Source organism: Acomys minous, assembly GCF_964271855.1.
Source record: "Acomys minous genome assembly, chromosome: 1".
Lineage (NCBI taxonomy): Eukaryota > Metazoa > Chordata > Mammalia > Rodentia > Muridae > Acomys > Acomys minous.
Window position 1 is genome coordinate 164711171 of NC_140483.1, and position 15266 is coordinate 164726436.

The window sequence follows — 15266 nt, forward strand, 5'->3', positions numbered from 1 at the left end:
AAGACAAAACAAAATTTCATCACCATCCTGTCACCTAACTATTGCTCTGCACTTCATCTCAACTATGCCATTTAGTTTTACTTTCTATAACCAATTCCAACAAAGAAAAGCCATATTAGCAGGTATTACTGATAAATTTTCTTAAGACCACTGAGGAAACCCATCCTTTTCTTCACCAGACAATCTCAAGAATGTCTCCTAATGCCAAAATGTAGCTACAGCAATGGTAAAAGCATAATGACAACAAAATTCTACCCCAAAGACAGCTATGGGACAGGTGTAAAACCAAGGAAGCCTGTCCCAGAAGGGAGCCAGAAAGTGAAGAAGATATCTGATACGGAGCTATGGCCTTCACATGTACACACACACACACACACACACACACACACACACACACACACACACACACACACGTGTATATACCAAAACAAGTGGTCGAACTTCCAGTATGTTGGAAAATTGTATTCTGAAAGGGCAGGAGTGGGCTTTGTTTTGTTTTTTACATGAAAGGAGATAGTTTATTAAGGGCCAGAGGCACCTGGATGTAAGCTGTATCTTCCTTATAGCCATCTCCAAGACGCCAAAGGAGGAAAAAGCAGGGAGGTGAAATTTGCAGTGACCATTAGCAGTAATTATGTTCATCACTGAATCCTAGAGCAACAAATAGACCATGGTACAGAGGGAGGCACCTCAAACTCACTGCACAATTGGGTAAATTTTGACCGTAAAATATGGAATCACCAGAAGTGTGTCTGCCACTTATCTGGTGTTATTTCCCTTCAATCGAGGATAGTTGACAGGGTATCTTCAACCATCTTTTACTGCTTCCAAATTAAATGGCCCTAGAAGTGACACTGCAGTCAAAAATGCTGCATATTCTCCACAGAAAATATGATGTCCCAATCAATAATCAGGTTAATGGAAGCTCAAAGAGACTTCTCATACAAATGAGACATACATATGGAAGATGTTGTAAAAAATGAGCTTTATTGATACTACATATACCTTACAATTATACATGCAATATCTTAAAGCACAGTGATATACTGTGAATAAAACAGCATGACTTTGTAGTCTCTCATTCAAAACACTACAGAAAGCACTTGCCTCTCTTGTCCAGCTGTATCCCAGAGCTGCAGAATTGTTTGTTCTCCATCTACAATCAGAGTTTTCATTTGAAAATCAACTCCTGAAATAGAAATACCACAGGTGATTCTGTAAGTTGCAACTTAAATAACAGAAAAGCTAAAAACAAAAGCAAAGGTAGAAAGAAATACACTTGGCTTTCAAAGACTGAGCTTCAAATGAATTAGGTCACACATGTATATATGGATACACCAACAGATAAGCGCAACCCACATCAGAGAAGACTCTTCTGACAAGACAAGGGAATTAACACAGAGACTGACAATTGGACAAGGTACAGAGAGTGAGGGATTTTGCAGCACTCGGTTCTTAAAGAGGTCAAGGCTCAGTAATCTGTGGAAGAGGAAGCTAAAAGACTCAAAGAGACAGACTGGATGGATGACTCCAACCAAACACTGTCTTCCAGAGACAAGAGGAGTGATGAATATATGAACAAACAGAGACTATGTTTGGATGCATGGGATCTGCAGAGTTTCAAGCCAGATGGGGGTTCCCAGGACTGAGAGGAGAATTGGACATGGGCTCCTCCCTAACAATGAAGATATTCACAATTGGTAACTGTTGAAGAAGGGAAAATCAGTTATGCACAATGGAGTGTTACCAGGTATATGAACAACACTACAAGGTAGATTCCATGCCCAGGAGCAGTTACTCAAGAAACGGAACTCCATGGTGTGAGGGGGGTGTTGTTTTGGTTTGGTTTGGGTTTTTTATCTTAATTATTTTTTGTTTGGTTTTTATTTTTGTTTTTATGTGGATTTTGTTTTTAAAAGAGTGAGAATGAACATGAAGTTGGTGGAAGGAATATGAGATTATCTGGGAGAAGTTGAGCAAAAACACGACTAACACATATTGTGTACAAAATTTACTTTGAAAGTGGTGTTTTAAGAAAGACTCAGAAAGAAAAGAGTAAAGAAAAAAGAAAAAAAGAAATGGAAAAAATAAAGAAGAGAAAATTAATGCTACTTAAACTCATTTTCTTGTAAACATGTGGAAAGGAGCACAAACACAGATTTAAATTGGACTTTAATCTCAAATTTGCCATGGCCGTTGGAAATTTTTAAAAAATAAAATGAAAGACTTTTCTGATAAACTTCTTCCTAGCCACCTGTGGAAATATGCATGTCTTTCTGTGCCTCACTTTAAAAATTCATTTTGGTCAATGTGTTTCCCCTGAGTGAAAGTTCCTTGAAAGTTGAGAGTAGTTGGCTTTCTCCACTGTGTACCCTCAGCATTACAATACAAGGCTTGAGAAATATAGGCTGAATTAAAGAATGGACTATGTCTAAGCATAGAATTGTTTGATTGAACTGTGTATAGAGATTTCCCACATCTGTCAGTTTTTTCTTTATTAGATTTAAGTCAAAGTAAAGGATTATTCTACATACAGGGGCACACATACAGGCACATACAGTCTCTATACGCATGAATTCATACACAAATATTTAATTCTATGAATTTATGTGCATACTCCTGAAAGAAAAGAAATCAACCTAGAGATGGTAATTCCTCTGTTAGCATGGAAACAAAAGCAATACCTAGAGTTGCACTTGTATTCCCCTGAAATTCATTCTTGCAGAGTCTCATGAGGAAGCTGGACTTTCCCACTGCAGCATCCCCGGCAAGCACAATCTTGTAAGCCTTCTGAGACGTGGGTTTGGAGTTGTTATCCACCATGTCTATCTAGAGGGAAATAGCCAAATGGGTGATGACAGGGCTCATTTCTTCCTCTTAGTAATAAGACATGAAGAGAAGAGTGTCATAAGCTACCCACTTGAGGTGAAAGAGCTGAGATGGGCTTTCTGGAGGAACTAACAGTGCTGTTCTCACCAACAGACCCCCGTGGTTTCCAGTGTAAGACAGAAGCCACACTTTCAGAATCAAATTCTTCTTCATCCCTTATATCAGGAACCTATCAAAAAAATCAACAACAACAACAATTAAAAACCAAATCTCTAACATATTTACATACAGACCAAAGAAAAACAAAACTATGTTGCTAAGTCTACTACCAGTATGATTAATAAACAAACCTCCTTTTCGAAACAAAACTTTGATAATACTTCCTTAGTTTCATAGGGGAAAACATCCATTCTAGTGAAGAAACTTCCTATTTATGACCTTAACACCACAGATTATGTGTTGTTTTCACAGATTTCTATAAAACAGGGTAGAAGATTTTACTCAAAGGAAGGCATCAAAGCATCCTGGCTTCTGGCTTACATCTGTGTCCGATGCGTCTCCCCGAAGGCTCTCCTGTGTTCCATGCAAACTCTGAAATCCTCCCTGGTGCTTGTAGTCCACCTCAGAGTCGCATTCATTGGAGTCCCTCAGAGTAGACAAGCCACTGTCAAAGCAGCTCTCAGGCAGGCTGTCAACTTCATAACTCATCTTCTGCAGAGGATCACAGAGAGCCAAGGAATCACAATCCTCATCAGCATAGGAAGAATGGAATGGCCTTGTGATAAAAGAGGAAACAACTTTACCAAGGAGTTCACAATGAGCAACAGCACAAAGAGACAGGCTGACAACATTGTCACTTGCCAGTAGACACGGGATGCTCCCTTAGGATGGGCAGAAGAAGTACGCAAAGTGCAGTCAATTTATTCTGTGTAGTAATTTATCATGACAACAGTCCTCAAATGAGAAACTTTATACATGTTGCTCTTTTACATTGGGTAGTCTACTTCCTGACACAAATAATGACTATTCTAGATAAAAATACAATCTTCCACTACTTTAATGAAATATCCCTAGACCACAGAGCTTTTTTACTATAACACAGTTAGACCACAGTCTGTATTGTTTGTCTATTTCTAGATTTAACTCTTTTCTATTTTGTGTCATGTGTTTGTTTATTTTCAAGACAGAGTTATTGGAAAGATTTTCCCTTGCAGGTGAGGAGGGGAAATTAGGCAAAGCCTACAATCATCCAATGTCACAGTTACAAAACAAACTTCAATTTCACCAAAGTTGCTCCTGGAAAACCAGTGAGTTTCTTGTGCCTACTTACAGAACATGGGTCAGGGGATACTGACAGCAGCATGAGTGAGCCCAAAGGAGCTGCACTGGAAAGTCTTACACAGTGTGGATGATGGCTTCCCTATAGATGCACAAATGGAGCCCTCTCTCTTAGTCCTTCTCAACCGATATGTACTCTAGCCAGTGCCCAAGCCTGCAAGGCCATGTACAGTTAGGGTAAAACGACACAGAGCTGGTAGAGGGGCAGTGACTGAATACTTGGGTGAAGATCCCATGACCCTTTGCAACCCCCTCCCCCCAATGAGGGAAAATCAGCAGTCAATATCACATGCCTAAAGATTTTTTGCAAGCAAGAAGAGCTGTAAATTAACACAGAAAAGAAAACCACCCTGTTAACTTCATATATCAAACTAACCTCCAGGAAGGAAGTTCTGCACAGTACCATGCAGGCTTCTAGTTAGGGTCAGCCTAAAGAAGAGCCCTTGCCTCCCTGAGGCCCTGGTGATGTGAGATCACTATTCCTCAGAAAACACTACCGAGGAACTCTCTTTCAAGCTCTAGGGCCTCATCTGTGGCATCATCTTTCAAGAATAAATCCTGATGAGACTTCTGAAGTAATTTTGTTTTCTATGTTTTGTTTTCTCTTCATCTTGCTGAGAACTACTTTTAAATAATAGTTTTGAAAAAGTAGCATCAAGCCTACACATTTTAAAAATATGTATTTACTACTGCATATTCAGCTACTTGTTAATAAACCATTCACTTTATAAAAATTAATGAATCAGCAAAAGAATTCAGGACCACGGTTTCACAGAGGCTCTGTAGTGAGAGACTTTCCCAATGGCATCAAGAGCATCGGCTGTCACCAGATGTAGTCAAGCATTATTGTTCTGTTGTTAGGGACTTTCCTAATGGCAGCAAGAGCATCTGCCAAAATCAAGTTTGGTGGAGCACTACTGACCATCACCAAATTGAAACCTGACAAGCTATTACATGGCTGTCATAAGATTTCCCTGATTTCAATCCCCACAATAGGAGAGAATTGAGAGCATCATTAGAAGGATACTAGATCATTATCTAGGCTTGAATGGGACTCTCGAGTGACACAGTAGTTTGGGGTCACTCAGCCTCCTGTAAGTTAACCCTCTAAATTCATTAAAGTGTATATAGCTGGACAATCATGGAACTATATCTTTAACCTTTCTTTGATGCTCACATATACCCATGCAAAAGTCATACAATATCACCATACTAAGAACATGCTTATTTATATTAAAAGTACTCCTTCCACACATACAAAAGTAGACAAGTCTGAGTTAGAAAGATTCAAACATATAGGAAGCTTTAATGCATTAGTATACATTTTACTTTTGTTCTATACTTTGACATACCACAAAATGAAATTCTAAGTTTTGGTATATCTCAGTTTTTTGGCTTTTTTTTTTAGTATTTAGTAACTCATAAACCTAGTCACACTTTCTACTCTTTTTAATATTAAACACTGATAGATCATAACAAGAGGCTTAAAGCAATACACCGTCCATAATGCAACTACATAGGGCACAATTAGAGGAGAGGGGTGATGGATATGCATACAATCATTCACACTCGAAGTATGTTGAGAAAATAGCTGTCCTCCACAAAATGCTTATTTACTGTTTCCTCCTTTTTTCACGTTTCTGAACATTAATGTACAATTATGATAATTATAAATTGTTAATTAAATATATCCCTTTATTTTAATTCCTCTCTAAGATAATTTGTCTTACTTTCAATTTCAATCTAGAACTCAGATAATAAAAGCAGGTGCTACATACCTATCATAAGCCAGTGGTTGAGAAGAATGGTGATGAAATTTGGGACTGCTTCTAGAAATTGTATTTCCTGGTGATATATTATTTATACGCTGTAATACACAAGTAGTTGTATAGTATGTAAATGTTTTCCATACTATAGACAGATGTGCTTATGCATACCCACACAATTTAACTTCCAATACAAATTCAAAATCTATGACCCCACATGAACAAATGTGAACATGAAAAATAATCACTTGGAAAGTTTCAACATACATAACAGACATAGTTTCTCTTCTTCATCTGATTTGACTCTTATATAGCTCTACTGAAGATTCTACAAGTGTCCGCTAGCTCCTCAAATATTTCCTGTACCCCATGACATCAGCAGCCTCCTCAGATGTGTCTCTTCTAGAAGCATAATTTTATTGAGTAACTATTCTTCATCCAAATATGACCCTAGATTCTCATGTCTAAAGCTGAGCCACAAAAATGAGATTAGATGCTTCATCATAACTACAATCTGGGGAAACTTGTTTCTGCCAGGAGAGTTTAAAACCCCAAACCCAAGGGCCTCGAACTGTCCGAAGTCTGTCATAGGGAACGTCACTAACCAGAAGCAAAGCTGCCTTCTCTTGACTGGCAATTTTTTTTAACATGGGATTTGTCTTCTTCTTGTATCTTCCTGTCCTGTGAACACTAACTAGCTCTTATTTATTAAACCCTCCAGAATTAAACACACACACACACACACACACACACACACACACACACACACACACACATTTATTATCTTTCTTTAGTTTCATAGAATATTTAATTTAAGAGTTTGGTGGTTAGGGGGAGACCTCCTCTGCTACCATCTAACCCAGCCTATCTAGGGGAGGAGGATGGGGGATGGGTGAGGGAGGTGGGAATGGGGGGAGAACAGGGACGGGGTTCCAATCAGGATGTAATATGAATAAATTATAAAAAATAAAAATAAATAAAAGAGTTTTGTTAATATTATTGAATTTACTTTTAAGAATGTGTAATTTAGAAATTTCTAATTTAGAAAACTCTTATCCTTTTTATTTTGTGTTAAAAGTGTCTCACTATAAGATCAACGTGAAATTATCCTAAAATATCATGGGTTTTCATGCCCCAAAACACTTATGAAGAGAAAGAAAAGAGTATGATTTAGGATGACATGGCATACCAAGGATCTGTTGAGCTTGCTGTAGGTGTTCTCCAGGGCACTTCTGAGGCCATCATTACTGTCGTGTAATTTCCGGTTAGCTGTTCTGTGTGGGAAGAAGAAGACAGATACAGGAAGCACTCTGTTTTCAGGCAGTGGCATTCAGAATGTACAGATATTTAACACCTCTTGTAATTTCTGTTTCCCTTCAAACCCCAGACACAGAGTCAGAAAGAGATACAAATTACAATAACTGAATTGATTAATTCTCTTTCCTGCAGGTCTAGGAGCATTTTAAAAATAAATTTGTCCCTTTTTAAGGCAGAATTCTCTCTGTGGTAGAAATGAGGGCATTTTTCCCAGTGGCTTGTTTGCCATATTTGAAGCAATCTCCATAAGGAGGTTCTTTGATGCTCATTATCTGCTTTGAGGTGTTGCCAGGAGTTAAGCTGTCACATTATCAATGAATCTTTAAAGTAATAAAAACATTTTAGTGCCATATTCTGTAGGTCTCTGAGGTTTTTGAGGCCTTATCTATTTTACCTTATCTTTGTTTGGAATCATATCTATCTTTTACACCTAAGATGTATATTCTTTTGATAAAAATAGACTAGTAATTGATATGACAATACTTTGGTCAACTAACAATTAACTTGTACAATTTATTTATCCTAAACAACCTGCAATAGCACTTTCAAAGTAGTGGAAGTAAACCTTGTATTATAATTCAGTGAAGCTTGGATGTAGGCAGACTCAATGGCCAATTTCTGCCAAGGCAAGGTAAGCAAGTCCTCAATAGTTCCTGCCTCACAAATATGTCTGTCAGATATATTGGGCCAGAAGACTGAAGATGATGCTCCAACATTATAGAGAGTTTTGGGTGACTTCTCAGGTAGCAAACTGTCATCTTTTCATTTGGAAAGCTACTAACCTGCACTCCCGGTCTATTCAGGTAATTAATTTTATTCCTACTCAAGTCTCTGATGGGGTTTAGTTTTACAATTAAGCTTAGTTGTTTAGGGGTTAAGATGTTTTTAGGTCTAGATAGATGTTTTAAGGTGATAGAGATGAGACACAATAGATATTGATTTACATTCAGAATTTTAGATTCATCAAGATAGGAAACATGTTTTCTTCAAGGTTGCCAAATACATATGGCCAAAACACTATGAAAGCAACATTTATACAATTCCTGATTTTTTCATGGTTCTTCTTACTGTAGGTAGTTTATTGTATATATGTGTAATAATATAAATATATGTAAAAATAAAAAAATTAATAAAAAAGAATAAATCTGCTGGGCTGTGGCACTCACTCTTCCCTCTGATAACGTCTGTGTCAGCAGGCTTCATGCAGCTCTCCATTCTCCCGCTCACACAGCTGAGCCCCAGGCACCCACACAATGTGCTACGTAGCACGCCTGTTCTTCCTGCATCCCATCCTTTTCACAGCCTGATGGGGTTTCTGTTCCAAGCATACACTTGGCCATTGATCTCAGACTGATTAGAGCTTAAATATGCACTTAAGTACTTACCACATGGGGTATCACGAAAGTCATTTAACATCCACTTCCCCTAGCTAAAAAGTGATGATCACAAAGTCACCGTTCTGTAGAGTATCTAGTTTTCCTGTCTCTAGCCACTTCATCCTTCGTATCTCAGTTCTCTTTTCTCTTCCACCAGGAGCACTTTCTCCACCTTCTACAGCTCTCCGTGGGGGGCCTGCCCTTCTCCTTCATCGTACTTCTCTCAATTGGATATATTATATATGCGGCATTTATTTCTATGAGTAACCAGTTTCTCTATTACTACTCTATCTGCTGTCACTATTCTACCCTCAGTTACAGGAGTGCCTCATCCACGAAAGCTGTTAACTGAGAAATCTATTGAATGAGTTAATGAGTGAATAAATTAATAAGACTATATAACAAGTGGCCTCTGCAGTTTCCACAGCTGAGACTTAATGAACATTAAAAACAGGAGAGAAAAAAAAACATTTGCCAAGCCCAACATTATTTCATTTAATAGATTGAAAACCAATGAACATACTGTAAGTGTGTAAGTGAAACAAATGGGAGAGCATCAAGGTTTTTTTGAGAAAGACACTTGGGGAATGGAATCACTACAACTTAGTTGTAAAGATGACAGTTTTAGAAAAGAATTTCTTAGGAAATGGTTTTCTTAAAGAAAAGAAAAAAGAAATCTAAGAATATACACACACACACATATATGTATGTGTGTGTGTGTGACAGCATAACAAAGTGAGAAAGAATGACTAAGCACTATTTATTCTATGGCCCATTTGCAAGAAGAACCGAGGAGCTCTCCAGATACGCAGTAGAACACTGAGGGTGAAGGTTTTCATTCCTAACAGGCATAACACTGACGTGGGACATATACTTTTCTAGCTTGGGAGGATTCATAGAACTAGGCTGCACTGGAGTAATTCAGTTAGAGGGAGATGAGTCAGAAAGTGAAGTGGACATGCCAAATGTACTGCAATGAGAAGACACAGTGACCTGAACAGTGGATATGGCAGGTTGTGTTTCATGTTTTAGTAACAAAACTTGGCTAAAATGCAGAGAGCATTTCATGTAAGAACTTACTGGAGGATTTCAATTTGCCTCTCAAGACTACTGCGATCTTCTGTGTACTCTCGGATTATTTCCAGATCCCTGCAAAATTATATATTATGTTTCAGTGAGGAGCAAAGAGACAGCAGGTGTGTGTAGGAGGCACAGGCCAACTCATCACTATCTCCCAATCCTCGCAAGCTCTCAAGCTTCATATATAGACACCTGTCCATTTGCTGCCGAGTTAGAATCCAGTTGCATACAGGAATTTATAAGCTCATTAGCCAAAAATTCTGAGCCCTTTTCAAATGCCTGTAAACTAGCTTATCAACCTTTAGTGTGTTTTAAAAGGGTGTGTCTGTTACTTTGCTTCTCTGGTTTTCCTCTTTCCTACAACACTTCTAAGACTTCTCTTGCCTGTGTCTGGGAAGCAGAGATATTAAAGCCCCTGAAAGATAGGGTACTCTGAGGATGGAGGCATGGACACGATTAGTATGCCAAGGATGCTCCTGGCAGTGGCAATGCTATGGCTTCAGCTGATATTGCTGCCACTGGATCCTCTTGTCCCTTGGCCAACACAAGCTGGTCTTTTCTCTGTTATTCACCACCTGTGTCTCCTTAACAAAGCTGAAGCAGGGCAGTTAGCCAGCCCCGATGTTGCTAATCATATTACTGCTGGGCCTCCTCAGTGAGCACTGCTTAACTTTTTGTCTTGGCTTATGCAACTGAACTTACAATGTTTAAAGAGCAGTGGCATATGTTTCTTTTATTTTATGTTTGCTGAACTCACAGATCATTATCTCTAAGGATCCAAACATTATTTAAGCAGGAAAGGTTGTACCATTTAATGATACTACAATGTCTTAGTTCTGCTTGAAGTCTGAAAAAAAATCTCTTTCTCCCAAATGCTCAAATTTACACTCTTTGTATATGCATACAACTGTATCTCTTATGTAAAAAATGCCTGTCTCTGATTATGTGGAGCTATATGTTGTTTACATCAACACTTCAAAGCACTGACAATAATGACTTTCATTCTTATGCTTCAGGCCAGGTTTCTTATCTGACAAGCACTTTTAACAGAGGTTTGTTTGTACATAGTATTTTCTTCCCACAGCCACATAATCCAAACTCTTTTTAAGCCGTCCACTATCATAAGAGGCCTAGAATTCAAATAGTTACTCTTTTGAAAAAGATTATGTATACACACACACACACACACACACACACACACACACACACACGGAAATGTGTCACTAAAGGTACCATCTTTAGAAAGCAATATATAATCCCCCAAAGTTAATGAATGGCCTGCTATTTTGAATAGTTTCATACCGTTCGGAACTCAGACTCTGGTCCGCATAATCACTTTTCAAAGCATCTAGTTCACTTTGAAGAAAGGCTACATTTGTTTGTGCTTCCAAAAGGTCTTTCTGGAGTTTTTGATTTTCCTAAAGAAAATGAACCAGGAGACTCATTAGTTTCAGGTTTTTCTTGCTTCTAGAAAAAGGAAATAGTATATACTGTAACCCCACAAAAATAAAACTACCTTTTCTCAGTTCTTCACATCTGCCTGCTGAAAGAAACAGTTATATATTCAAATAGTTAAAGTTTATAGTTGTTTTTCATTTTGTATCTGACATCTATACCAAACTATAATAAACAAAGGCTGTTAAGAATGCACTGATGTTATTGGAAAATTAGGCAGGAAGAAATATCTAAACACCTACCCAAAGCTGGTTACACTGGATGCTTTTAATAATAAACACCATCATGTAACATTTAAAAAGAATGTAAATAATAATAGAAAAATATAGTTATAAACTTTTACATTTTTCTTTAAAGAGAAATCACTGGGCACTTGCAGTTCAAATAATTGATTATGCATATAGACTGTCTATTTTTCCTTCTAAGAAAACCTCCCGAATATGAAATTACAATGGAACGGTTAAATAAATGTCAGAGGGGCTCATCAATAGTGAAGTGACTTAAACACATTTCTAGAATATGGAAACCAGATGATGTGTGCCACCACAAAGAAGAGAGTTGGGGTGGTAGGGTGGAGACAGTTGGTACTGTGTGGATATAATTTAAGAGTGCATGCATTACCACAAAGATTTTTTGCTCAGTTTCCAGGGATAGAACAGAAGTGGCATGGAACCTTTAAGAGGTAAATCCAAGAAGGTGTTCCTTATGTCAATGGAATGCTGTCCTTGGAAGCTATTTCTGGAGATCAGTTGCTATTTTCTGTTTATCTTTGTGGGTCATTCTCTGATTGTCTACAGCCAGGTCTGCAACAACGCTAAGCTGACACTGCCCCTTGCTCGTGAATACTTACAACTGTGAGCTAAATAAAACAGTTCCCTTATAAAGTTATCCTGCCTCCAGTTTTTAATTATACTAATAAAAGGCATCAAGGCACATTCTAAACACAAATATCTAGTAGGTTCTTCTGTGGAATGCAGAAGAGGCCAAGTAGCTTGGTTAAATGTCAGAAAGTAGAATGACAAGTGGAGCTAGGGGACTGGAGAGGTGGATCAGCAGTTAAATAATACTTGTTGCTCTTCAAAAGGACCTGGGTTCTATACCCAGAGCCCACAGGGTGACTCACAACCACCCAGAACTCCAGTTCCAGTGCATCCAATGCCCTCTTTCAGCCTTTATGGATACCGGGCATATATACGGTACAGAGACATACATCAAGGCCAAACATCCATACACATAAAATAAATCTTTTATAAGAAATGAGAGCAGGGAAAACAAATTAAAATTATCTGGGCATGGTAGCTCTTTTCTTTAGTCCTAACACTGAAAGACAAATAGACAGGTACATGTCTGTGAGTTTGAGAACAACCTGGTCTACATAGAGTTTCTAATTTAGTCATTTAGATAAGCTTTCAAGGAAGTGTGGTGTGTGTGTGTGTGTGTGTGTGTGTGTGTGTGTGTGTGTGTGTGTGTGCTGTCTGTCTGTCTGTCTGTCTGTCTCTAACATCAGAGGCATAGTGACCAGCTTTTGTCTATCATAATTTGGTAACAAATGCCACATACCAGAATAAAGAATGATGTTAAGAATTTATATATTTATTTTTAAAAATGTCCAATAGTTGAATCAATAATTGGTTCTTTGAACGAGAAGATTTGAAGAAGGGGGAAAGATAAAACTATGAGAGTTATATTATGTGCTGTTTCACTTTTCCCAGAAGGAAGAAATACTGAGTGTAATGACCCTCAACATTCATTCTTTAAAAGGAAATATTATAGATATAATGAAGGGCCCAAAATAAAGAAATATCAGGTTGATATGCAAGTACAGCAAGATTAAAACAATTCAATAAAAACTGTCATTTCATGATCTCTGAAATTAATATTTTCAAGGGAAAATAAAGAATTTTTACAGTAGTGGTGACGTAACAAAGCTAGCTGAGTTATCTTTGTCCTGACAAGTTTTACATTAACTTGACTCAAGCTAGAATTCCTGTAGGAAAGGCCATAGGGCATTTTCTTAATTGGATTTTTTATAGGAGGGCCCACCCCATAGTGAGTGGGGCTATACGTGAACTGCCATCCTGGGCTCTATAAAAAAAGCAAGCTGAGGAACCCAGAGGCAGCAAATCAGTAAGTTGCACTCTCCCATGGCCTCAGCATCAGTTCCTACCTCCAGGTTCCTGCCCTCACTGTTATATGGAACTGTGAATGAAATAAACACTCCCCAAGTTGCTTTTGGTCATGGTGTTCCATCACAGTAGAAACTCTATTTAAGACACTCTCTTTTTTTTTCTTCCTTTTTGTTTATTTTTTATTTAATTAATTTATTCAAATTACATCTCAATTGTTATCCCCTCACTTTTGTCCTCCCATTCCTCCCTCTCTCCCATTTTCCCCCTATTCCCCTCGCCTAGGTCTGTGACAGAAGGGGACTTCTTTCCCCACCATATATATGGTCACAGCCTATCAAGTCTCATCCTGGTAGCCTGCTTATCCTTTCTCTAAGTACCACCAGGCCGCCTCACCAAGGGGAAGTAGTCAAATACGAGGCAAAAGAGTTCATGGTAGAGTCAGTCCCCACTCTCTACACAACTGTTGAGGATGTTCTGCCCATTGGCTAGATCTGAGTAGGGGTTCAATGTTTATTGCATGCATTATTCTTGGTTGGTGCAGTAGTTTAAGCAGGCCCCCTGTCCAGATCTACCCATCATGATGTTTTTCTTGTGGGTTTCTAGAGCCCTCTGGGTCCTTCTATTTCCCCATTCTCCATATTTCCCTTACCTAGAGTCCCAATAGGAAGTCCCCACATCTATCCTAATCTCCTGATAAATGAAGATTTTCATTGGACATCCCTTTTGGGCTAGTTTAAGACACTCTTTTAAAAGAAGAACCCAAGAACAAAATCAGAAAATCCAAGAAAGCAAGCAACTCTTCATGATCCAAGTATAAAGCCATCTATGATGCAACAATATCGGGAATGGCTGAGACTGTGAGTCCTAGCAAACTTCTCTCTGAAATGGAATAAAGATTACTGAGTAGATAGAAGGTATGCAATCTCAACTCAAGGGCCTGAGTAAGTAAAAACACTTTTAATCTTTAGGATTAACCTAAAATCAGAACAAGTAAAATAACTTAACAAAGGTAAATGTTATTGATTTTTGCAACAATGAAAGGAAATATAAACTTAGGAACAGATAAAAAAAATATAAGAACAGATAGAAAGCTGAAGGGAGGGTGAGCCACACATCCAAATGCAAGGATGCTTCTAAAAGCTTGGGAGTAACTGCACTAATCCAATATGCATTACTTTAAGTAAATAAACATTTAAAAACCTCATAAGTAGTATATAATTGAGAGAGAATGCCTCTTTTATAATACAGTTACTGAAATATATTTCAAAGACTTTCTATAACTATAGTATCAGTTGCTCTTTAAGCTTTTATTTCAGAAACACAAAAACAATAAATACCACAATTATGTGCATGCTGTCTGTGTTGACTTGATCTTGTCAACTTGATACCAATTAGAGTCATTTGGGAAGAAAAATATCAACTGAGAAAACACCTCTATAAGACTGGCCTATAGACAAGTCTATTAAGCATTTTCTTGATTAATAATTGATGTGGGAGGTTCTACTGCAAATGGTGCCATCTCTGGGCAGTTCCTAGTTTGTATAAAAAGAAAGCAATAGAATTAGCAGTGTTCCTCCTTGGCCTCTGCTTCTCTCCCTGCCCTGACTTTCTCTGTGATGGAGCTGAGAGCTGTAAGATGGAATAAACTTTGCACCCCAAGTTGCTTTTGGGAATGGTGTTTTATCATACCTATAGAAAAGTAGCCAAGACCCAGTCTTAAGAGGAAAAAAAATTCTGCCAGGGAAGCGTGATTCTTACCATTGTTAAATCATGAATTTGTTTCTTTAATGCTGTCACATCTTGCTTTTGACTTATGTGTCTTGATTGTTCTTCGAGCTGAAAGAGGAAAACATAAATTACGTATTTCCAAACTCATTCAGAAGTCCTTGGTGAGGATTAGAAATATTTTTAAATATAAATGTGAGAGTTCTAGCAGTTTTTCATTTTTAACATCTTATGACTTTACAAATCACAAA

At 37.9% G+C, this 15266-nt stretch overlaps 1 protein-coding gene across 2 annotated transcripts in view; it reads right to left on the reverse strand.

The window, feature by feature from the left end:
- The window catches only part of RASEF (RAS and EF-hand domain containing), a 57656-nt gene that overhangs the window by 12842 nt on the left and 29548 nt on the right, over positions 1 to 15266 (reverse strand). The window contains exons 5-13 of one of the 2 annotated variants that reach the window (XM_084779533.1): positions 15049 to 15126; positions 11009 to 11124; positions 9707 to 9775; positions 7123 to 7207; positions 5946 to 6034; positions 3370 to 3604; positions 2921 to 3058; positions 2685 to 2829; positions 1108 to 1189 (exon numbers count right to left, since the gene is read on the reverse strand). In XM_084779533.1, the coding sequence (XP_084635659.1) occupies positions 1108 to 1189; positions 2685 to 2829; positions 2921 to 3058; positions 3370 to 3604; positions 5946 to 6034; positions 7123 to 7207; positions 9707 to 9775; positions 11009 to 11124; positions 15049 to 15126 (1037 nt within the window). Of the gene's footprint in view, positions 1 to 1107; positions 1190 to 2684; positions 2830 to 2916; positions 3059 to 3369; positions 3605 to 5945; positions 6035 to 7122; positions 7208 to 9706; positions 9776 to 11008; positions 11125 to 15048; positions 15127 to 15266 lie in introns of both variants that reach the window. The other variant, XM_084779534.1, reaches the window with a different exon arrangement.